Here is a 23,827-nt window from a genome sequence, read left to right on the forward strand (position 1 = left end):
TGACCTGCGTGTGGTAGGTGACGGTGGCCGCACCTGGACCAGAATGAAGCCCATGCTCTGCAGGTACTGGATGTATTGCTGCAAAAAGGCATTGCACATCTCTTGCAGCCAGGGCTCCTCCTTCAGCTTGCAGGGCAGCCCTTCCGCTGAGTCACAGCTGTGGCTGCGGTCTCTCCCTGAAGCTGTGGAGTCATTTGAGCGGTGGCGCTTCTGGAAGAGAAAAATAATTTCCTAAGGAGATCTGCTGTGACTGCTGTGCGAGGGGACGCTCGCTGGGATACCACCAGCTGCTCTGGCTGAGCAGAGGGCAGACTCCCCGCTGCCAGAGAGCGCTAACAGCTGACACTGCACGTGCTGGAACACAAGATCCAAAGTTTACCCAGCCCTTGACTGACCTAACAGCACTGCAACAGACTGCCAGAAAAGGTGCACTGGCAGAAGGATTCATATCTCTCCCCGCAGAATGGCTTACACAAAGTCATGTTTCACTCTCAGCCGGTTCACACAGAGCTCCATGGTGCCTCAGCTTCTGCTGCCATGTAACAGTCCAATTCTTTTATGAATCCTGGTGACATCTCGGGTTTTACTACTAGTTCAGTAACACGGTATGAATGTTTCCTTTTAACCATTTTCAGTTCCCCTTTTGATGTATTTGAATACGACTTGTCTTTGTGCTGTGAGACACTGAAGTTTCTTTTCTTGATCTCCCTCCTTTGAGCCTGTGGCTCTCACATATTTCTCTCTGCCCTTTCATCCACCTGCCCCAGAAGTAGGTCTCTTTACCTAGAGTCTCTTCAGCTTCTCTCTAACCTTCTCCAAGTTGCTCTAGTTCAGCGCCTTTGCCACAAGATGCCTGGTGTCTCACTTGTCCAAACGAAGACAATCATCCACTAGTATTTTAGAAAGGTATTAGAACATTACCCATAGTATTAACACACCTTTCTGATGTACTTCAATTGGTTTGCATTTTGTATGAAACTGTCCGAGAAATGCAGAAATCCACTAGGCTGTCTACTCTGCTCATACAGGCTCCGCAGGTAGCGTACAGTACAGGAGGAATTAAAGTTTCTTCCCACATTGTGCTCTGCTTTCTTGGGAATCAGGTCCCAGCTCCAAAATACCCCTCATTTCACAGGCTGCTCTAGGGAGAGTTCCTTTCAGCCCTTCTGTCCTGAGCAATCTGAAGCGCTACACAGTGTCTCAGAGCTTGGCATCTCATATGTGCTGCGGTAACTTATCTGCAGATACAGAACCCAATACACAACCTTGAAGCCCCTGCTGCCAGGCTCTTCAAATCAAATAGCCAATTTTCACTTTGCTCTGTTCCAAACACAAAGTTAAGTTTTCATTGGGGTAATACTTTTCTTTTCTCTTTTGAGTGCTCAATTTCTGTAGCAACCTCTGCTTAAAGACCCTGTCAGAATCCTCTTGACATTTAGATAAATTACAACAGCCTTTTCTTCCCTTCTGACACGTACAGACCATGAACGGCCAGTACAGGATCTGCACTGCTTACGCTGTCAGGTCGCAACCTGCTCAGGATTCGGGCGGCTTGATTTCAATTGTTCCAGCTATTTGCTGGGCCCAGGCAAGTTCTACCAGGTCTGGCTGCTGAACACACAGGGGGAAGTTTTGTTTCCCCAACAGGTTAGAGCCAGACAGCTGGCTTTGCTACACTCATCCCTGGATTCCCTGGGTAGCCAAGGGATTTCAAGTCTTCCTAGGGATGGTGAAACAGCAGGAAACAGGCTTTGATGACCCAGTGATTTTCTCAGTCTCTGTCTTCACCATAGTGAAAGCCCCGTGCTGAGGGTGCAGATTCATCCTGTAATGCAGGGGTCAGCTCTGCTCAGAGCTATCTTGGAAAAAAGACTGCAAAGCCATCCTCTTTTTTCCAGTGCACAAAACCAAACCCCACTGTCCCTTTCAGACACTCACCTTCCCCTCTACCTTCCCCTGCTGGTCAGTCTGGATCTGCTGACGGAAGGCTGGGTCAAAGAGCAAAGGGGTAGCGCAGTAGTGAACAAGGCGTGAGGACTGCTTCAGGGTCTCCAGGTCTGCCAGCTGCATAGCACAAGAGGAACACAGTTACAAACATGCGTAACTCATCAAGACCAGGAACAAGCTGTCTGTAACATTGCTGTGCTGCTCAAGTGGGTATCTAACTTGCGAGGCAACCACCCTGCTTTACAGCTCTTCCAGGGCTGGGCAGCAAAGCCCCATTTGCAAATCCCAGCACTAGAGCCGAGGAGACCCAGTTCAAGCAGAAAGCACTGCTCCACAGCCAGACACCACCCCCGACACACAGCCCACTCCGAGCTCCACTGCTCCCTCATGGGCCCACTTCGCTGTCTGCCTGCCTGAGCTGCACTCACACTGATAGGCATGTTGGACTGCGCTGATCTCTGCTGCCAGGTCACAAAGAGATTCTCAATCTTCATCTGCTTCTCCAGCTCTGGAGGAAAGAGAGCAGCCACAGATGTATCAAGCCACATCCCCAAGTATTTTCACTCCATTTCACTCTCATCCTACCCACTCTACTTACACAGGCCACAACCCATCCCACCCCATTACCCTGGCAGGAATAGCTCAGAACTGCCTCCTCTGCCAGAACTTCCATTTTGCTCCTTTTAAGTTCCTTTTCCAGGAGCAGGGGTGGGAAGGGGCAGTTAGACTCCAGTGACAGCACAACTCTTGCTTTACCTTTCCTCTCCATGCTCTTGATTTCCAGGAACTGGGCCCCATGCCGAGACACGGGGTCGAAAGGTCCTAACTCGGGCCCATGGGGTATGCGTTTGACAGTGGTAACATCCCGCAGAGCTTCATCAAAGGGCACCACGTCGGGATGGAAGTGCAGAGATGGCAGGCTGCGTGCGGAGCTGCTCAGCCGGCCTTGTTCCTTGCTGGGTGGGGGAGTGGGGCTCCGGATCAGCGCATCCACCTCCAAAGTGGAGTTCAGGAAAGGATTTGGCTCCTAAGCAAGGAGACACAGCCATGAAAGCCTCCTTACTGCCAGCCTCAGAGCAAAGACTCACAAGAACAGAGTAAACCCAGCTTCTGCCATCTCCAGACATCTGTTGACCTTCTCCACCACTAGTGCAGAGGACTGAAGCCTTGGCCCAGAATGGCCGTTATGTGCAGCAGGAAGTCCATTCCCCAGCCTCCTCTACCCTAAATATTCCAGTCGCAAATACTGCCAACTACAGAGCCTACTTCCCTTTCCACCTCTGGCTGTCTGCTAGAGCAGACAGCAGCATCCAGGCTGGACACAGCAACAGTTGGACACGCAAGCCCCTGGGGACGCCTTCCAACTGGTGCGCAAAAGCACAGAAGTGTCTGTAACCCTCCTCAGACCCCAGAGCTGCCGAGGCCTCTCCAGATGGGGAAAGGACTGCCCTGCCAGGCAGGGTGCCCTACCTGCTTGCTGTCTTCATGCCACGGCGTGTCCATGAAGCAGTGGTGGTGGAAGAGTCCCAGCTTCTGGCTGATCAGGCAGTGCACGATGTGCGACCGGGCGTTCTGCCACTGCAGCAGGCGAATGAGTGAGCAGTTCAAGTTGGCTCCCAGGTCTGGGGACCAGTTGTAGGTGTAAAGTGTCAGCTGGAGAGAGAGGAGGGGGAGGAGGAAGGGTGAAGGATCTGCTCAGTAAAGTCCTGCACGGTGACACAGGCTGCTCCAGGTGCTTTGGGAGGGACTTGCTGCAGCTCCAGGTGGCTTCAGATGGCGAGGCTGGGAGAGGGATAGTGACAGCCACCCATTTACACCACCCCATTAACAGCCACAGCAGAGGGTGTTGAACTGGCAGCACAAGTGCCCAGGCTGATGTGGGCCTTGCTGTGGGGAGGGAACAGGCAACTGCAATCCACAGTGGGACAGCAGGAGCCAGGGACAGCTGCAGGGAACCGCTGCTCTGCTTGTGGCACAGGGCTCCTGCCTGGGGCAGGATGGTTGCCCACAGCAGGACTGGTCCTCTTTCTAGCCCCGGGCCAGTTGGGAAAAGGCTGGCTTTCAGGAGACAGTATCACACAGGCATCATTGCTACCTTTTTGTCAATAATCTCCATGAAGAGAAACCTCTGCCGGGGTGCCAGGTCTCGTCCAGCGAGGCTTGGGTCAGAGCCTCTCTCTGCTGAGCTGAATTCCATGGCCTCGAAGCGCTGGAGCCCTTTGTGAGCTGGAAGAAGCCAGAGCTGTTACCCTCAGTACCCAGAGCTGTTACCCTCAGTACCAGTCCATCCCAGAACAGCGGGATGTTGTGCCATGGTACTTACTGCTCAGCTCATCGCTCCCAAAGGACAGTAGAACACAGCCCACACATCATCTAACTAAGATCCTGAGCGACAGCATTGGTATTTTCCTCATCACAACCCAAAGCCTCCCCTCTGGGGGCCTTTGTTCACTTTTACCTTTATTACCTATGTTGCTGTGATAACCCCATGTGATCACCCGGCACGCCCTGGCTCTGCTTCCTCGTCACTTCCAACCAAAGACCTCCCAGGCCCCATGATTTTCATCTGAATACTATTTGCCCAGTCCTTCATATTTTTCCCTGCATACCTCCCCTTGAAATACCCCCTTGAAATAGGCAGTTCGAAGCAAATCTGAGAATAAGATCCCAGCGGCTGACAATGGACACCTCACTGCCCACCTCTGGGCACAGGCAGCCCGTCCCCGCCAGGACAGGCACCCCGCCCACGCATCTCCCACCCCAAAAGTCCCCAGCACACAACCCCACGGACCCCGCTCACCCTGCTCCGTGCTGCAGCGCCACTGGTGGAAGTTGCGCCCCAGCAGGATGAAGTGTCTGACGGCTGCGGGGCGAGGACTGGCACTCTGGCCAGGTTTATAGGGCAGGAAGGCAGTGCTCCCATGGCAGCTGCAAGGAGGAGCACCAAAGGTGTGTGACAAACAGAGCCACAGGAGGAGAGGCTGGCACAGCTGATCGGCTTCTGCTGGTGCCAGCCAGCCCCCGTGAGCCACGTAACTCACCAGATCCGTTCAAACACCTTGACGGTGGTGTCGCTTGCCAGGGCGGTGACCAGGTTCACCACTTCCACCAGGATGGAGGACAGGAGGAAGCGGGACACAATCTCTGCTGAGCACTGCTGCACGGACGGGCACCCTGCAGGGGAGAAGCACTGTTGGACTTACCCAGGACTTCCAAGCCCTGTCCTTGGCAGCGCAGAAGGCCAAGGGGGGGCCCGCTGCAGGACTGCTGCCCAGGGCAGGCCAAGTTCCTGCCTTGCCTGGAGCAGAGGCAGAGCTGTAGAACAATGAATACAAGAAAAGATAAAAGATGAAATAATCCCTGTTTCAGGTTCTGTCCTGAAGTCACACCTGCAATAAAATTCCCACATGCCCTGAGCTTGGCACTTTATTACCCCATACACTCCTTGTTTCCTGGCTTATTCATCATCAGAAAAGGTGGACAGCTCTGCCTTGCCAGCATGAGGTGTGAGGACAGATGCTGGAGTGGGCGGTATTCAGAAAGCAGCAACACAGCTGCCACAAAGACCCAGATCCCACTATCTGAAGGGCATCCCTCTTCCAGTTTGCTGCCTGCTTCCTCCTCTCCCTCCTTGCACGGGTGGGGGTTTCCCATGCAGCTTCTCAGTCCCAGAGTGTTTCAGAGGCTCAGATCCTCTCTCCCTACTACATCTGGGAGCTCCATCATTTCCACAGCTGCTGTGGCTTGAGGTACATACCCAGGTGGTTCATGAATGCCATCCACTGCTGGCAGGTTTGACTGAAAAGCGGGTGCATGGTGCCCACGTCCCCTTCTTCCAACTGGCAGGCTCGGCGCCTGGGAAGAGAGAAGGGCAGCATCATTATACAAGAGCAAAGTCAACAGCAGCAAAGGCAAAAAGGCGCAGTGGTTCCCTCCCAGCTCAAGCAGAGCCCAGGGAATCCCCTTTTTGGGTTGCTGTAGTGCTTGAGTTTTGTCCCCGGGGTCGGCAGCCATAGGTGTTATGTGGGGAAGGGATCTCTGGCAGGGAGAGCCAGCTGTGCTCCCAGCACCAACACAGATCAAGGCTTTGTGTGTGGCAGGCAGCTCCCCTAGCTGGCTGTGTAAGGGAGACACTGCAAGAAACGAGGACGTGGTCCAGAGGGTTGAGATGCATGAATAGCCAGGGGGATGTCAGGCTGGGGAGTTCTGCACAGCGACACCCCAGCTGCCTGGCCCACAGACCACACTCACCTCTGTGCCTGCTCCAGTTCAGCTGTGGCCCGATCCTGGCTCAAGTGCTGCTTGACGTTCTCGGTCTTGTGTCGCCGCCTTGTGCGAGCCTCTTCTGGCCTCTCCAGTACAATGTCATCAGTAGTCTTGGGGCTGCCCAGCTCTGAAGACTCTGCCTTGCTCTAGGAAGAAGCGGTGCAGGGTTAAGGCTCTGCATATCCGCAGCCCAGCTGTTGCCCTGATCTCAAACACCCTGGTTACCAAGCCTGGCCTCCCTACCCCAGCCAGATCCCTCCTCTGTCCCTCCTGGCCTAAAATACCATGAGGAGCTGCAGGCCCTGCTCCCCACCAGTCCCTCAGCAGTGTTACCAGCATATCCCAGAAGCTGCGGCGTCCCAGCTTGCTTGTGGGTGTCACTGGCTCCCCGGGGCTGGCTGCAGGGGCAGTTGTGAACTGCAAGGGCGGAGGACAGCTCTTGCCAGTCCCACTGGTACTCAGGGCCAGGCCCTTGGTCTCTGACATGGTCCTCCTTAGGCCTCCTGTGGAGACAGAGCAAATGAGATGCTTCAGAGCCCCCCACTGTGACATTCACGTGTGTACCTATGTACCCCACCATGGCTGGCCACAGCCTGGATGGAGAGAAGGGAGGGAGCCCTCAGCAACACCTGGCAAAGTTCCTTCAGTCTTCTGGAGCAGAGATCAACCTCTAAAGATCCCTTCCAACCCTCTTTCTATGTCGCTTCTCCCCTGGGACATCACACAGCACAGCTGGCAGAGGGGACAGTGGCTTCCTCCCTCCCCAGCCCAAGCGCCCTCCCAGCACCAGCCGAGCTCCCACAGGGAGGAGAAACAAGGCAGGTGGGGGGCTCGGGGTGCCCATCCCCTCCCACTCTCACCCGCAGAGCTCAGCTCCTCCACGTCGGTGGCAGCCAGGGGGCAGGCGGCCTCCAGGCAGAGCGGGGCGGGCAGCACGAGGAACTCCATGACGGCGTCGCAGAGAGCGTGGCGCAGGGCCCCGCGCAGCTTCTCCGACAGCTGCAGCAGGCTGATGTTGCCCTTCTCCCAGATGTCCAGGCGTACCAGCACGCAGGGCTCTGCTGGGAGGAGACAATCCTGCGTGGCTCTGCACCCCCAGCCTTCAGAGGCGCCCCGGGGGCTGGAGAGGCAGCAGGGAATCAGTAATTTTCACTGCCTACCTGAAGGCAGGGTGCCGGCCTCAGGCTGGTGCTTGCTAACGGCAGTGAGGCTTTCGAAGTCAGCTTCCTGCAGCAGGCCCGTGACGGGTGAGGAAGCAGCCATCCTCAGGGGGTCGGGCCTCTCCCCGTGGGGCAGCGCGGTGGGGCTGCCGTTCTCGTCCACAAACGTCAGGGCAATGCACGCAATCCCTGTGGGGAGAGCCCGAGGCAGCCCCCGTCAGCCCAAGGAGCAGGGTGGCCACCCCACGCCTGCCCACCAGGGCTTGGGATCATCCTCTGGCCACTTGGGTTTCACAGTGCCACGGGTGCACAGGGCAGGAAGGGAAGCAGCCAGGGGAGAGGCGACTAGCTGTGTTCATCAGGAGGCAGGGTAAGAAGCATGGTGTTTGGCACAGGGTGTCCCCATCACCCCGAGAATCTCCCTCCTGCATCCCTCTGGGATGGGGCTCACCATCCCTATCCTCCCAAGGGACAGCGTACAGACAGAGCCCAGATATTCTCCAATAACCCTCTCTGGGCTCACAGGCTCCTTGCAGAGGAAGACTACACACAACACCTTGTCGCAGGTTACGCTCAGGGCCTGCTTCCCACCGCACATGCCTACAGACAAGGTGCCTTCCCCACATTCCCATCAGCACAGCTGGGGGGCAGAGCAAAACGGGAGCTCACCCCCCACAGCCCATCTCCTGGCCAGGATACCAGGGGAACAGCAGTGGGGATGGAGCTGTAAGGTCCAAAGCTCCCCAGCCAACTGAGCCAGCACTCGGGACTGGACGGCAAAGCTGTCCCGAGGTGTCGATGGCAGGGCGCGCAGGGTGGGCGTTCTCTCCATGCAGATACAAACCCAGCCCCAGCAGCCTGTGCCCAGGCCTAACCAGCCAAACAACCTGGTTTCCATCCTTCCTAATGAAGTGTAAATTCTGCAGCACCCTTTCCTCCAAGAAATGCCAAAATGAGAGGGCACTGAGATGGAGAGGGTTGCTCCCAAAAGAGGGAGGTGGGCATTCAAGTAAGAGTGCAGCATACCTGCATTCACGCTAAGGAAATCTTAATCTACAAGCACCACTCCACTTAAAGAAAAGTAAAGAAGCTGCCTTATCTCACAGGTGCTCTGTACCAGCCTCTGACACGTCTCTCCCCTAGACAGGCACAGGAACAACCCTTTATCCAGCAACCAATGGGGAAGTTTATCATTTCCTAAATATCAAAGCAAGAGGGGACCAGGACTTCACCCAGCCTCATTCCCCTTTGGAGCCTCACTCAAGACCCTCCTGCCTCACATAACCTCTTGCTGCAGCAGAGCAGCTCTCTGGGATTTAGGTGTCAATACAGAAATATCAGGAGCTGCAAATATGCTCCATGTGACAGTGTGTAAGTGCTGCTAGAGATCATGAGCCTAGTAAAAGTCACGAGCCTTAGCGAAAGGCAAAAAATCCTCATCTGTCTGGCCTGACAGTAAGCCCCAGGCCCCCCAGAATGACACTGGATGCTCATTAGCCTCTTCTTGAGGCAGGTAATTGTAGACCAATTAGACCAATTATGACCAGGTAGTCACCTTCCCCTCCTCCTGGATAAACTCCTGCACTGAGCCCCCTCAGCCTCCCCCTCTCTGGCAGGCCTCCAGACCACAGCCCTTCCCGTAGCTCCACTCCGCTTCAGTCCACCTGAAGCGAGGAGATGACAACAGCCCAGCACAACATCCCACGTCCTCCTCATGCTAGGACACGTGCTCCAGAGAGGGAGGACCCACAGCAGTGCTTTCAAGCAGGCCAGGTCAGCAGCCACAGGAGCAGATGCTCATTTGCACGTGCTCCCGAGGGGAGCTGGTTTGCCAAGCAAGCGCCAAGCACCGCAGCAGGCTCAGTCCCTTGGGGCAGAGCTGACGGCTGCTGCTGCCCTGGCAGCAGGAAGGCTTCCTTCCCCGCTGCAGGGAACAAGGCTTCCAGTTCTGTCGCAGGAGCACGGAGAAGCAGAAATGCAACAGGTAAGAAACAGCCCTGACAGGATGGACACAGCCTGAGCTGTGCGGCTATGGGAAGAGGTAAGCCAGCGAGGGCTGCAGAAAACCTTCCTGCCCAGAGCCTTGGCGTTTGGCAACGCATTCATCCATCGCACCCTGCGAGGATGTTGGGGTGCAAGTGATCTGCGACCTCCCAGCTAGGAAGGGCTCTCCAAGCCCCCTCCAATCCAGACTCTGAAATAAAAAGTACACGCCTAGAGGTGCCCGGTCACTCCAGCCCTTCGGTGTGCAAGGCAGCCCCCAGCCCAGGGCAGAGCCACTGGGAGCGTGATGGTGCTACGCCCTGAAGCTTGAAACTGCAATTGGAAGGTTACAATCCCTGTCCTTCTCAGGGATGAGATGGCCATATAGGCCTGCGGGGGAAAAGGGGTGTAGAACTTTGAAGCTCACTGCTTGCAAGCAGGTTGTTTGCTCATTTGTTCTGTTTGCTCATTTATTCTGTTTGCTCATTTACCCAGCCAGCAAGAAAACGGCGCCTCAGCTGGATGGACACACACACAAACACACAGAGGAGTCAGAGCTGAAGCCACAGCACAAGGGGAACAAGAACAGCAGGGACCAGAGGGACCAGGGATCTGCATGAGAAAGGAAACTAGAGTAGTACTTGGAGCCAGAGGTGCTACCTTGGAAGTGGGAGAGTGGAAAGAGGTGCTGCACAAGGTCCGACATGGTACCTACATAACAGAAGAACATTCAGACTGTGCACAAGGGACACAACAAGACTCACGATGGCCAGGTAACAGACCACATGGCCTTGGCACAACACGACACGACAGCCTGCTGCAGGATTAGCCCTATCCAATCCTTCCTCCAGCAGTCCGCAGGAAAGAGCAAAGGCACTGCCCCCACAACTGTGCCACTAGCTCTGCCTTGCCCCACAGCAGCTGCAGCCTAGAGCTGCTTCCTACAGCAATAGGCCAAGCTTAGCAAGTCGCTCTGGGGGACTCCTTAGCTCAATTCTACAATTGATGCATGGTTCCGCAGCCTCCCAAGCACACGCCCTGCATATCCTTTCACCCTGCACATCCCTTAGGCATTGGAGAAACACGCCACCCTGACACTCGCCCTCCTCAGTCAGAGCTCTCCAATGTGGGAAGTCGCTCCCCAATGCACAGCCCTATACCCGCCTTCAAAAAAAGTTGAGCACAGTACCTTTGCCACCAGTGCCTTGGCCACCCGGCTTGTTGTACAGATAGAGATCCTGGTCAGGGACACTGCCACTGTGGTTGAAGTAGTGCTAAAGGGGGCAAGAAAGAAAAGTGACAGAGACTAAAGAACTTGCACTGACTGGAAGCAGAGGTCCACACGTGCAGAGCTCATCCCCTGGCACAAAGCAAGCAGTCCTTACCTACTTAAAAACCACTTACCACCACAGTCTTGGCTACTGTTTGGCAGAAGGATGCTCCTACAGCTCTACGCAGTGTTTTAAGGCACTGCACATCTGGCCTCACCTTCTATCCTTGCTATGGCCATGCTCTGAAGGAGTGGGTAGCTGCTCCCAAGCTTTTATTAACCCTGATGTTTCAGTCCTTAGAGCCTGGCCGCGCAAGGAACCAAGCTCAATTTTGCAAGGGGGTCTCCTCCCGTGCTCCTGGGAGAAGACTGTGGGCACGAGCTTTGTGGCTGCAACTTTTTGCACAGCAAGTGACTACTTGAGACAAAGCAAGGCCTGTCCACTTTTACACCAGGCCAAACAGGATCTGCTTGCTGTCCTGCACAAATCCTCCAGGCTTCACTATTCAGTGTCAATTCCTCCCCAGCGACACATGGCAGAGCTGGGAACACAGGAGCTGAGCTGCCCCAGCAAGCACCCCCCAGCAGCAGGTGGAAGCTGGGCAAGCTGTCGCTCTCCTCACCTTGAAGTGGTGCTCCACGTTGCTGTCTGTGTACTTTGGGGTGTGCAGGAAGATGAGCAGGTTCTGGCGCAGGTAGTAGGCCACTGCAGGCAGCCAAGGCAGAGCTGAAGGTGGCAGTGCAAACTGCAGGACTTCTGTGGGCGGCGTCCCAGGGGGCTGGATAAACTGCAGAGAGAAGGCTTTAAAACTCAGCTGAGTCCAGCAGGATGCCCTGGGGCTTTGATACGCATCTGAATGACACCAGCTGGGTACACAAAGGGAGAGCACAGTGTGCAGAGCCCAGACAGCACCCTGAGACAGACATGGGGGCCAATGCTCCACGCGTATTCACAGGGAGGCCTGCCATGCTGTGAACCCAGCAGAGGTGATCCCACCAACTACCCTGGCACCCACACAGAGTGTATGTCTGTGAATGCCAGACTAAGCCAGCGCTGGAACTGGGATGGGATGCAGCTGACTGCCCTGGCCTTCCCTGCCCTGGGGCAGGAGGGGCCGAGACGGGTTAAAAAGGAGGAAAGAGGGATGTGCAACAGGACGAGCAGAGGGGTTATCCTGGTACATACCTCAACATCTGCTGGGGTCAACTTGCAGTTCCGCACCAGCATCACAGTGATGATATCCAGGGTGGCCTCATCCAGGCGCCTGCGCAGCACTTTTACCAACTCATCTGTGATCTCAGGCCCTAACAAGGAAGCAGAGGAACATGCAACTTTTTCACTTCATCTGGTTATGACCACAGCCACCTCCCTATACCTGTCCAGAATGCACCACCCTCACAAACACTTCTCACAGGAAACTTGTCTTTCCCCACCATCAACTTCTTCAGATGTCATTTTCCACCTGTTTTTGATCACAAAAGACTGCTGACAAAGTAAAGGCAAATGTACTTCTGCACAGGGAAAGCTGGCATAAGCCACCTGGTCTGCAAGAGGTCTTATCATGGGCCCTCGGTCCTTTCCTCACATTTCCACCCAGGCAGAATGGAGAGCAGCTCTGGGCTAAGGAAGAGCAGCTTGCTCAGGAGGGACGTTCTCTCTTCATTCTTCAAGCCAAGAGGGCAAAGACCAGAGCTTCATTCCCCTGCTTTGCAGCAGCACAGTCTATCTGCTGCCAGGCTTTGTAATGCTTACCTGCTGGGGCAACTCCATGGACCATCAACTGGATGTGCCTGTCTACCTGTCCCACTGGGCGAGCAGAGTCCACACTACGGCACGAGGCTGTGTCCAGAGAGGAACGAGAGCCCTGAAAAAAAAAAAAACACCAAAAAAAACAACCCGGATGCATGAAAGCAGTTTCCATGTGAATCCCTGAACCAGCACCACCCATACCTGTCAGCAAGGTCAGGCAGAAACCCCTACTGCTGCCCCCCCCCCCCCCACACATTGGCAATATAAATTTTACCCTACATATAATCCAGGTAGCTGGAACTACCAAGTTCCCCCTTTTCCCCAAACACCCATCCTCCTCTACTCCACACATGTACTCTGTGACCAAAACCCACATCCAGTCCCAGAGAGCAGCACTCACTGTTAGATCCTCAGTGTAGATGGGCTCCTGACTGCGTGTCAGTGCCAGGGAGCGAGATGCTGGATTAACGGTGCTCTCTGCTTCCCACACCTTCCCACTGTACGTGGTTTCAGTCAGCCTGAATATAGGAGGAAGACGTGTCAGCCTCCCTTCCCAAGAATGGCAGCATCATACCAGAAGATACACATCCTCCTTACTCTCCCCTGAGGAATTCCCAGGAATCAGTCCTTACAGCACAGAGCTTTTGCAAAAATTGCTCCGTTTCCCTCACATAACAACACTTTTCCTTCCGGGTAAAGATTTAGTGCAGGAAGAGCAGGAGGGGTCTGGTTTGACATGACTCTGATTCATCAGAAACCAGACATTTGCTGCTTGGGTCACAGCAGGGTCCCCGAGGCTGGGTAGACACTTCCTGCCCCAAGGAGCTCTCAGCCTGGTGCAACACACGTAGCAGGGCAGGGGCACGCCAACAAGTCAAGCTGACTTCTTACCGGAGGTAGAAAACAGACTTAGTGGCACGTTCCTGGTAGACAAACATATTCTTCCTGTTCACCACGGAGAAGGCGTTGAGCACCGACCGAAGCGCCTGGATAGCTGTGAGCAACGTGGGACGTTAGCTATCGCACACACCCTCCTGTCGTGCCAATCCAGCCAGAAGCCAGACTCTTGACACACAGAACGAGGAGGAGCCTGGGCTGTACACACCTCGCGAGACCCCCATGTTGGGGCCCATCTTGAGGCGTGAATGCACGTGGATGAGCGTGCTCCACACCACGTCACAAGCAAAGTGCCCTGGCATGAACTGCATGGTGGCAGCCAGGTAGTCCCGGGGCTGGTAGCTCTCCTCTACCGAGTAATCTGCAAAGAAAATAACAAGTAGTCATGGCCATCACACTGAAGTCACTGTCTTTTTAGTCAGCTGCACTGCTGCTGAGGCAGAGCCAAAAGGAGTATTCGTACCATCTGTGGGCAAGACACGCTGCCTGTAGGAAGTATAGGGAGTTTCACTCTTCCAGATGTCCTCCTCGCTCTCTGCCACCAGCAATGAGTTGCATATGTGGCTGTCATGCAAGTCCTGCAGCAGCAAGCGCTGTAACAGATGAGAAAAGACAAGTCCTGTTGTTTCCGCAGCCACACAAGACAGCAACAGGGAGGGCCTAGGGCCAGGCAGAGTCCCTTTTCCTTTGACCCCCAAGCTGGGACTCCACCTGCTGAACTGGCTCCCTGCTCAGAGCTGGGCCCGGACCAGACAAACTCCAGAGGTCCCTTCTCATCTAAGCCATCTAATGACTGGCAGCTCTACCCCTGTCCTCTGCAATTTGTTACCTGATTGACAACTCTGCAGATTTCACTGATCTTTTTCACCACCATCTGGTTGAGACTCTGGCACTCCCCTGGCTGCTCTTCTTCTGTCTCTGCTGATGCTGCCTTCTCCACACTCAGGCTGCTTTACAGGGAAGGGGAGAGAGGGGTCAGTGGGACACCTGGACAGCACCTTTCTCTGTATGCAGAAAGCACACGCATGGTGGGGAAGGATGGTGGCTTTCCCCATACGGAGTACCCGTCTAGTCCTGCAGCTCCCCACCCACGCAGGGCAGGAAGGAGATCCTGCCCACAGAGACGAGCGAGCGACAATAAGGCCAGACAGCAGGACCCTCCTTACCGTGTGTGGTAATAGACTTCCACTCGGTCCTGCTCAATTTTTATGATGAGCCAGAAGTCCGGCATGAGGGGACACCTGGGTTCCTGGTCGCTCATTAACGCCTCCTCGTACTCGGAGTCACTGCTCCCCCCATCGTAACCTGCAACGTATCCTCACTTCAGTCCCAGGCCGCCTGGCAAGCCAGCCTCCCCCCCGGGAAGAGCAAGCTCTGCGAGGTTAAAGCCATTCCCAAGCCCCGTCCTCAGGGCTCAGCCCAGCCCAGGCACACAGCCCCCCGTGTCCCCCCGCTGCCGCCTCATTGCCAGCGCCTGGCTGCACGCTGCTGCTGCCAGCACCGAACTCACCCAGGTGGTCAGAGTCCATGCTGCCCTGGCTTGACACAAGGCTCTGCACGCGGCTGGGACGCTGCTTGCTGGAGCCTGCAAAGGGAAGAGGAGCTGATGACAGCACTTGCTAAGTCCCTCTGCACGCACCACGTGTTAGAGAAGTGCTACGGGCAGGCAGCGCTGGGGAACATAGCACTAGGAACAGGCCTCATGCAGCCATTACTGGAAACACCAGGAATTTCGTGTCATTACGGGTATCAGTGCAGCAGCACAGACTAACCCAGGTAACATTAAACAGCAAATTGCCTGCACCCTGGCAAGGGAAGGGGAGACTAGTAGCCCTGAGCACTGATTCTGGTGTTTGGGGACTGGAAAAGGAATAACAGTCGTGTTTCATACACTACAGCCAAAACTGGGCCCTTCCCTTAACAGCTTATGAGGCTGAGGTACATCTTGCCCACTTTTGCAGCTCCTACCTTCCCTGCCCTGTGTTACAGACTCAACTAGGCTTGCTGCAGACGGTGTCACTAACGGTGATTTCTCACTGTTGCCCTTTTCAGAAGACGAGGATGGCAGGGATTGTATGGTTGTCTCCAGAGCTGTCTCCTCCAGGGAGTCATGGCCAGGTGCTCTGCTCTGCTCAAGGCTCAGTGCTTCTCCTGTGACCTGTACGCAAGCCAAAGTTGCAAAAAATGACCAGAAAAAGAGGCACAAAACCCAAACAACTCCCTGCACATCACCCTCCTGTATCCTTCCACCTTCAGTTGGCAGAAGGTCCCGCACCTTCCCACTGACAGACCACCTTAGTGTATCTCACCTCATCCTGCATGTGGCTGCCCCCAGCTACAGGGTTTCCAGCTTCTGGCACAACGTGCGTCTCACTCTCTGGCCACCCCCAGAGACCCTGGGCTTCTTCTGGGAGGGCACAGCTTGCATGGTGCAGCTCGGAGCTCTCTGCCTCTGCTTCACTGCTCCCCTCCCGGCCCGCCTGGCCCAGGGCTGTCCTGGTGCTCCCTCCGGTTTGCTGCTGCAAGCACGGTGTCCCTGCTGGGTTTGGGGCTGCCCGTCTAGAGTGCAGGCGGCTGATGGAGATGTAGTGGTAGTCACTGCCTTCTGCGTTGAGCACGTAGCCTGGTAGAGCCATCCTTCTGAACTCCTGCAACACAGGGAAGAATAAGCAACCCGCTAACTAAGGGTAGGACACCGCCTCAGGGCTCCCTCTTTTACCTCCTTGAACTTCTCCAGCGAGTGCTCGGGTCCAAAGACGAACTGGAGCAGCACCACCTCGCTGTGGCAGCTGGGCCGCCCCTTGGAGTTGTAGATGTGGGAGGCCACCCGGTGCAGGATGGAGGTGCTGATGACCTGCGAGTGGCGCAGCGCAGACACGATCTCATCGTCCAGAAGCCAGCGAATCTGAGCAGAGCAGGGACACAGAGCAATCTAAGTCACCGCCAGCTGCAAGGCTGCCCCAGTTCTCACCCAAGTCCCAACATTCTTCATTTCCTTCTTACTGTACCTAAGAAAAGGGTTCTGGAAGAGACTTCTGCCCACCCCAACTGGAGTAAGAATTTTATCAGGGTAGTCCCACATTTTGGGGCAGCACAAGGCCAATGGCCTGTGTGATACAAGCAAAGTCACTTCAGTTGACAGAGGCTACAGCCTGGAGCAGGCTAGGGAGTGCGGAGCAGCAACTGTGTGCTGTGGCAAATTGCTTCAGTTAGAAGCAAGCAACAGGCAAGGCTGCCTCACCTCATTCATAGTGGCTTCAATCGCCTGCCTGTGCACTCCAGGGAGGTTGGAAAGTGCAGGGTGCCTAGGGAATAGCACAAGAATAATCCATCAGTCGTTCTCATTCATGCAGCTGCCATAGTGCAGCCCTTAAGCAGCAAAAGGAGCTCACAAAAAGCTGCAGCACCATACCTCTCATCTCCTGTGGACGGGAGCCGGTCCAAGTTGTGCATGATATCCTCATCTGACCGGAAAGAGGATGGCTGCCCAGGAGAGCGGGTGAAGGACACGCTGCTCTCTGAGGTGCATCTGCCACAGGAGAGAGAGCAGGCTGAGCATCAGCTTCTGAGCCAGAGAGGATAAACAGACAGTCTCCAGAGGAAAAAGAAAGGATCCCTCTAAAAGGCGAGACTATCCTGGAAAAAACTTAGTTTTCTGAGGGCTGTGGCAGGCTCTGTGAGGAAGATAATCCCCAGTCTCAGTACGGAGAGAGGACCTGAAACTGTCTTGCTGGGAAGGGCAGGCAGAGGACGGGTAAAGGCTGGGCCTCTCTCCACCTACCTGTTGTGGAGAATGTCCGTATTCACAACTTCTATCTCCAGGGGTAGTGTCAGCACAAAGATGTCCAGTGTCACACACAAGTCCCCCAAATCAATAGTGTTCAAGCCCTGGCAGCTTTCCAGACAGCCCAGAACTTCCCCTGAGGAGAGATCCCAGATGAAGGGGATCATACAACAAACAGCTCTGCTTACACACACACACAGCCTGCTGGTCAGTACAGAGACTGCGAGAGGTGGCTATTGTCCCACACCTGGGCAGGCTCAAGAACATCACCATCCTCCATGATCATTCCATAATTAAACCCACAGCAAATTAAACCACAGCCCTTGTCTGATGCTAGGAGACCGTGGGGGCTCCAGTACAGGTAGGGCTAGTCCATCGAGAGTGCTGTTCAGGACATGGCACGTTTGTTCCAGGGGTGCTCCCCCAGCCAGGACTCCACAAATGCCCTAGTGCCCTGCAACTTCACAGCAAGGCTTGCGCTTACCTAGACAAGTCGGTAGGGATTGCACAGGCATGGAGCTGTGCTGGCTACGCAGCTTCACTGAGCAGGTGAGGTGCACAAAGAGCGGGGGCATCTCCTGCTCCAGGAACTCTTGCTCATTGAGCGAGTCCCCTCCCAGCACGCTGAAGGAGTCGTCGTCCTGGTTCACTGTGTTGGAATCTGAGAGGGAATCCGTGTCGGGGAACTCATGCTCCAGCTTCTCACGGTACTCCACCTCCAGCTCTGGGTCACTCTCCGTGGCAATGCAGCACCCGGACACGGCTCCTGTTGACATAGGATCCTTGTTAGCAAAGAGACCCCACCAGACACAGCCAAGCTCTGATAGGCATTACCACAGCGAGATACCTTCTTCTCCAGGACAGAACAAGCAAATTTTACCTTCTTCAGCTGCCAGTTCTGCCTCTGATCCCTCCATGTCCTCACTGCCTTTCCTGTCTGTCTGATCCCGGGATGCCTCTTCCTGAAGGGAGAGGAGGAGGGCAGGTACTAGAACCGTGCCAGGCAGTGAAGCAGGCTGTTGATGCCCTCCAAGGGCTCAGTCTGCCCAGGAGTCCACCAGCCTAAAATCCACATCTGATTGCAAGTAAAGCTACTTCACTCCACAAAGACTAGGTGCCTGCCAGGGCAGCACCATGCCTACCTCCTTCTTGGCTGATGGTGGGCAGTAGAAGAAATAGTGAGGATTTGATGGCACTGGCTTGAAATGTAAACTTCCAATTTCCAGGAATTTTTCCTAAAAGAGAAATCCCAAACATGAGGCAGACATTCCACTCCACTGTCCTGTGGGAGCCAAGCCAAGCTCCCATGATCCTCACCTGGATAATTTTATGCAGGTCAGGGTGTGCCTGGCAGGGTTGTCCAATTTCAAGCAGTGAAAGGGGAAACTCTGAACAGCAACTGGTGCCCACACTGCTCTTCGGCTCTTCCGTGGGGCTAGCAACATTATGGGAGTCCTGCTCACTGTAGTCCTCCATTTCCGCACTGAAAGGATCGTGGACAGGTCAGACAGGCAAGTCAAGAAGCAGTAGTTATATGCATTATCTACCCAGCAAGCATCCCACCTCACAGTACCCCACACCTCATCTGCGTAAACACGAGGTGACTCGTATGTCCCCACAGTCCCCACCCGTGCAGCCCCAGAAGCCCTCCTCCCACCCACGAACCCAGATAAGCACGCAGGCTGTCTGAAGCCAGGCCAGAGGCAGCTGAACCACACCAATCCTGTGGTCACTTACGCTGCAGCACGCTATCCCCTCCCTGGGAAACAGAGACAAGCGGCTGAGTATAAGATCAGCCTGGAGCAGCGTGAATTCCCAAAGCCCAGTTCAAGGCGTTTCACAGCAAATATTGCCATGCCAGCATTCCTAATGTCTTGGCAGCACAGAGAGCACAAAGCTCAGGCCCACGCGCACGCATCAGCTCTGTGACAGAATCGGTCCCTACAACTCAGAGAAAGTGATCTGGGGAGTGGGATGAAGGCTGGTCAAAGTACTGCCAGGTGCCCGAATTAGTAATACAGATGGCAGATCACAAGCTATACATCCTTCAGAAATGTTTATTATAATCACCAATCCCAACTCAGATTGTGTTTTATAAACCAAGAAAAGTTTCCGCAGTTCCTTTGTGTGAAAGTTGCACTTGATGAAGTGACTGGACTATCCAAACACTGAACGTTCTTCAAAAACAGAGCCTCATCTTGCTGACTTACAACGTAAGAAGAAATAGGGTTGGGGATTCCCAACAAATTCTAGTGAACTCACGTGAAGGAACCAAGGATAGTCAAGAGCAAACAGAGGATGAAGAACTTAGAATGTTTCTTCAACACACAGCATAGTAAGGCAGAGTATTTCTCCCTCCTTAGGTTTCCAGAGGCAACACAAACCTCAGAAATATCCTAGCAGGACAGAAGTTTATGATCAAAGGATAAAGCTTGATGTCACCTGTCCTGTTCACCAGAGTCAACAGCAAATCTCAGATGAGTCAGGCAGCAGGAGACACACAACTTCTCCAGAAACAACGAACCTGAGAGTGTTACTTGCAGACAAACTGCCCTCCAGCCCAGGCCAGTTGGGACTTACGAGTTAAGACTACAAGGGACAGGTAAAAGATGCACGTCACCAGAGATCATAAAAACGAGAAGGTCCTGGTAGATGACATACTAGGGGCACATTCCAGTGGAAATATGTTTTCCTACACATGTCTCTTTTAACACCTGCCCTACGACATCCTTTCTAGAAGCAGCAGCTGATGCTTGATCTGTCCCAGCCCAACGTTCAGAGCACAAGCAAGACCAAGGCAGGCCCCTACCTTGATTCAGAGACCAAGACACCCCGTTCCCTAGAGCTCTGCTCCTCTTCTTGTTCTATGCTGCCCACTTGGAAACTGGCAGTCTTGGGGTGCATACGGAAATGTTGGTGGCTCTCTCGGAAGGAGCGGACGTGGCTGCACACTGTCAGCAGGAAGTTGGTGATGTCGATCTCCTGGAGCAGCTCCTCGCAGTAGTCCATGGCTGTAAGCAGGTCTTGGGAACTGATGCTGTGTGACTGCTGAAGGCTCTTGAACAGCCCTGCGGATCAAACACAGCTCTCGAGCCCACTGCAAGGATGTGAGGCCACGAGAATCGGGCAATAGCCTTATTCTGGGGAGCAAAGACCAGGCTTTCACCAAGTCCCAGCACAGAGCTGCTGTCAATGCTGTGAGACAAGACTCAGACAGGATGTCTAGCACTATGCATTAGCCTGGCCTTGGCCATGCCAAGAGTGGCCTAGGGATCTGTCACCCTGAAGCTGAGAGAAAAAGCCCAAGAAGGAATCCCACCACCACAGCACTGCACAGGTCCAGGAACAGCCTGTGCAAGGCCCACAGGGAATATACTGAGGCATCTTTAAGTCCTTCCTGGTGAGAGAGCTGTCCCACACCTCCTCCCTTTTTCCTCAGGGTAACATCACAGGAAAAATAAGACACTGCTTTCTTAAAGGAGACCCAGGGTCCAGCCCCAACGCTGCCTCAAACCCATCATGCTACTCCTCACCTTTCACGTAGCACTGGTGGGAGTGTTCCTGCAGCAGTGTGCAGTAACTCACCAACTCCTTATGCTTGTGGTCTAACCAAGCAGCAGCAGGAGGACGCTCCAGAGACTGGGACCTGGGAAAAAAGGAGCCACAGAAGCCTTCAGCACCTGTAAAGCATGTTTTAGACTGTAAATGGCTCTGACGCCAGTAAAGCAGAGCCATAGCACATGCACAGGCAGTGGCTGCTCTAAGGTAGATAAGCCAAGCCAAGAGAAGAAGGCAGGGCTAGAGCCAGCCTCTTGTCAGGGGCACTCCTGACAAGGGATGCTCCTCTGCCCACTGTCTAGGAGCCGAGTATGGTTGGCATTACCTGAAAAAGATGTCCCGGGGAGAACGATGTGTCCGTGGGCTGACAAGCTGCTCCCGTAACAACTCCAGAGAGCAGCTGTAGATATAAATGGGGCAGCGAAATCTGCGACACTCGCCTAGCTCACTTTGTGAGTTCTGGCGACAGAAGGAGATGTGTACATCTCTCCGTGAGGGGCCACCCTGCTCTCCAGTGTCACGGCTCACTTCTGCAAGAGAAAGAATCCTGAGATAAAGGCCTTCAATGAGTTCCTCATTCCTGGCCTGCAAGGTCACGGCTCCCACAGCAGCTATGGTTTTACAAGATTCTCACCACTCAAAACCCAGGGCCATTCCCCCAGCCAGCACCCAACCACTCAGCGCAGCGCCTGGGCCACACTGATGTCCTTCCTGGGCAGCTGTGACCTGTCACCACTACCACCACCTCCTGCAGCAGCACAACGCACCATCCCCAGACCTGGCTGACTACACCAGGGGCTGATCAATCAAATGCCACACGCCTCAGGACGCCACCTGTGCTTTTCTCTCTAAGGCAACGTGCTGCTGGTAGTGCCAGTCTAGATCATAATGCAATAGTTGCTGACTTTCCTGTGTAAACCAGTGACTGCCTTTCCTAGCAGTCTCTATAAACCTACAACCTCCTGGTCCACGGGGATCCAGCCTTCTGCCATGCTCCCTCAGCTCACGTTGCACTCCTTCACTCTCCCATAAACAGCATGAAAGTTGGCTGAGGTTTTGCTGTGCCCCTTGTCCTGATCTTGACTATGCTGAGTGCCAGGCAGGAGCTGACAGGCTGTAGTGGTGTGTTATTCCTGCTGCCGCAATCTGCCCACCAGCAGGAACCACTGTGCTTGGGAATAGCCAAGGAAAGGCCTTGCACTAACGTTAGCCAGGTGTAGTTCTGAGGGCAGTACCATGCGCTGGTGTTATGCTGAGGGTAGGTAATGGCACTGCAGCATCCCCTTCTTCAGACTCAGGCCTGCTTCGCTCTGCAGAGACAGGTCTCAGGGTATCTTCTCCAGATCTACTCTCATCTTTTGGAGGCTTGTCCAATCCGCAAGCCATCAGCTTCTGCACATCTGGAAAAAAAACAATAAAAAAATCATCCTCTATTCAGTGTGAACAGCTTAACCCCTCCACATAGATTCCCAAGAGGGCAGAGGTTCCCACTGCCTGTGTTCCAAAGAGTTCCTCCAGCTGAGCCTACCAGCCCCAATGCCCAGAAGCAGGGACTCTCCCAAATCATCCCATCAGCAGTGAGCAGCACCACGTCCAAGGAGAGAACAAGACACTCACCACTTTGCACTGCTCTATTCTTGGCCATATAGTGCAAGAAGACTAGGTTTAGATTCTGCTGTTCAGTCTTCCCTCCATCCTAGAAGAGCTTTTATTGTTTTCCCGAGGAGGTGCTTGGGACTGCTGGATCTTCTCCCTCCCCACAACAGGGGAACTCACCTGAGAACGTGGCTGGCAGAAAGGTCAGGAAGACATGCTGCGGATTGACCAGCTTCGCGTAGCATCGCCACTGCGGGGGAAAGGGCCCCGAAGCATCACTCAGGGTCACATCATCCTCAGGCAGCTCTGCGTTGCCAAGGCTCTGATGAAAGAGCAGAAGCTGGGTAAGTTCACAGCACATGGCACTGCCTACCCCAGGGCAAGTAGAAACCACACAGAGCAAGTTCCTCCACGACTGCTGGTTGGCATGGCGCTGAAATCACTCTGTGGCGAGTCCACGCAGCATTCTCAGAGCAGCCTGGCTCCAGGAAATACAGTGCATACAGTCATGAGATGCTTAACTTAAACCAGCTTTGCTGGGGCTGGTTCTGACCTCGAGGCAATGATTGCCCATGGTTTCTGAGCTTCTTTGCAGCGCAGCATCAGTGCTGCTCTAACAGGCTAGGCCCATGGTGAGTGCAACTGCCCACACACCTACTGGATTCCTGCTTGACTTCAGCCACAGGCTACAGCTTAAACTGCTGCCAGCTGTGGGGAAAACAGCAGCCTTTCTACCTGTTCTCAGCCCACACGCTAACTCTCCTGATCCTCAACAGCTGCTCCCTTGCCCCCCAGAGAGGGCTCAGGAGAGGGACAGCAGTGTAGCAGTACCTGCAGAGTACTCGTGGAGCCAGTCATATCCCTGGTGCCATTGCTGCCAACCAGATGATAGGATGCAGAAGTATCCTGCTGCTCCACGGTCCCAGAGGCTTTCAAGGTTTCTTCTAGAATGGAGCAGAGAAACCAACCTGAGGAACACCAGCTGAGGAAGAGACTTGAAAGCAAGGCTCCTGAGACACCCCAGCCGCCAGCGTCCCTGCTGCCGTGCTCCTGGCCCTTACCTCGGATCACAGGGAGAGTGAAGGGTGGTTGATGGCCATCACGATCCCGCTGCAGAACCTGCTCCATGAAAGCGACGTGATCAGCATCAGCCATGGGGATCTCCCGATCACTGAGGTCGTGCTGCAGGCAGCCATGGAAGAGGTTTAGTAGCATTTCATTGGGCACAAATGAAGAGTCCTTGGTCACCTCCTCATTCTCTGCTCCAAAACAGAACCACGGCAACTTCAGAGACAGCATCTCCACAGCCACCACCAGCCCAGGCTCCCAGGAAGCAGCCCCTTGCAAAGTGACACTTCCACACAGCCAGAAGTTTCCTGCAGCACCCCTGCAAGTCTGCCTTGGAGGATGCTGAGATGCAGCGCCAGCCTCACGAGCTGCCCTGCACTGACTCGCCATGCTGCTGTAACTGTTCTGGAGATGCCCGAGGAGAAGGACAAGAAACTGCCACACAGAGCAACTGCCTAGGCTGGATGCTTACAAAAGCAGCGCTTCCAAAACTGCCATCCCAAGAAAGCAATGTATCTGCACAGCCCTCGGGCTGCAGAGCTGAGAAG

The 23,827-nt window shown here is 54.5% G+C and overlaps 1 protein-coding gene across 10 annotated transcripts in view; it reads right to left on the minus strand.

Moving 5' to 3' along the window:
• The window catches only part of SZT2 (SZT2 subunit of KICSTOR complex), a 57,317-nt gene that overhangs the window by 10,830 nt on the left and 22,660 nt on the right, over positions 1-23,827 (minus strand). For 3 of the 10 annotated variants that reach the window (XM_080601827.1, XM_080601820.1, XM_080601829.1), the window contains 41 exons: positions 23,273-23,473; positions 23,043-23,155; positions 22,392-22,533; positions 21,851-22,015; positions 20,941-21,145; positions 20,591-20,703; positions 19,867-20,125; positions 18,375-18,540; positions 18,200-18,292; positions 17,938-18,019; positions 17,542-17,823; positions 17,055-17,193; positions 16,686-16,802; positions 16,515-16,578; positions 15,993-16,178; positions 15,583-15,921; positions 15,242-15,431; positions 14,784-14,858; positions 14,440-14,578; positions 14,103-14,223; positions 13,737-13,866; positions 13,482-13,634; positions 13,268-13,370; positions 12,777-12,894; positions 12,380-12,491; positions 11,813-11,931; positions 11,250-11,414; positions 10,546-10,630; positions 7,374-7,562; positions 7,074-7,274; positions 6,547-6,716; positions 6,199-6,359; positions 5,705-5,802; positions 4,989-5,121; positions 4,748-4,875; positions 4,043-4,173; positions 3,418-3,600; positions 2,704-2,974; positions 2,376-2,455; positions 1,939-2,064; positions 5-210 (listed from right to left, as the gene is read on the minus strand). In XM_080601827.1, coding sequence (XP_080457953.1) covers positions 5-210; positions 1,939-2,064; positions 2,376-2,455; positions 2,704-2,974; positions 3,418-3,600; positions 4,043-4,173; positions 4,748-4,875; positions 4,989-5,121; positions 5,705-5,802; positions 6,199-6,359; positions 6,547-6,716; positions 7,074-7,274; positions 7,374-7,562; positions 10,546-10,630; positions 11,250-11,414; positions 11,813-11,931; positions 12,380-12,491; positions 12,777-12,894; positions 13,268-13,370; positions 13,482-13,634; positions 13,737-13,866; positions 14,103-14,223; positions 14,440-14,578; positions 14,784-14,858; positions 15,242-15,431; positions 15,583-15,921; positions 15,993-16,178; positions 16,515-16,578; positions 16,686-16,802; positions 17,055-17,193; positions 17,542-17,823; positions 17,938-18,019; positions 18,200-18,292; positions 18,375-18,540; positions 19,867-20,125; positions 20,591-20,703; positions 20,941-21,145; positions 21,851-22,015; positions 22,392-22,533; positions 23,043-23,155; positions 23,273-23,473 — 6,253 coding nt within the window. The remainder of the gene's footprint in view (positions 1-4; positions 211-1,938; positions 2,065-2,375; positions 2,456-2,703; positions 2,975-3,417; positions 3,601-4,042; positions 4,174-4,747; positions 4,876-4,988; positions 5,122-5,704; positions 5,803-6,198; positions 6,360-6,546; positions 6,717-7,073; positions 7,275-7,373; positions 7,563-10,545; positions 10,631-11,249; positions 11,415-11,812; positions 11,932-12,379; positions 12,492-12,776; positions 12,895-13,267; positions 13,371-13,481; positions 13,635-13,736; positions 13,867-14,102; positions 14,224-14,439; positions 14,579-14,783; positions 14,859-15,241; positions 15,432-15,582; positions 15,922-15,992; positions 16,179-16,514; positions 16,579-16,685; positions 16,803-17,054; positions 17,194-17,541; positions 17,824-17,937; positions 18,020-18,199; positions 18,293-18,374; positions 18,541-19,866; positions 20,126-20,590; positions 20,704-20,940; positions 21,146-21,850; positions 22,016-22,391; positions 22,534-23,042; positions 23,156-23,272; positions 23,474-23,827) is intronic. The other 7 variants (XM_080601828.1, XM_080601823.1, XM_080601821.1 and 4 more) reach the window with 6 other exon arrangements.

This window comes from Anser brachyrhynchus (genome assembly GCF_964034855.1).
Source record: "Anser brachyrhynchus genome assembly, chromosome: 8".
Taxonomy (NCBI): domain Eukaryota; kingdom Metazoa; phylum Chordata; class Aves; order Anseriformes; family Anatidae; genus Anser; species Anser brachyrhynchus.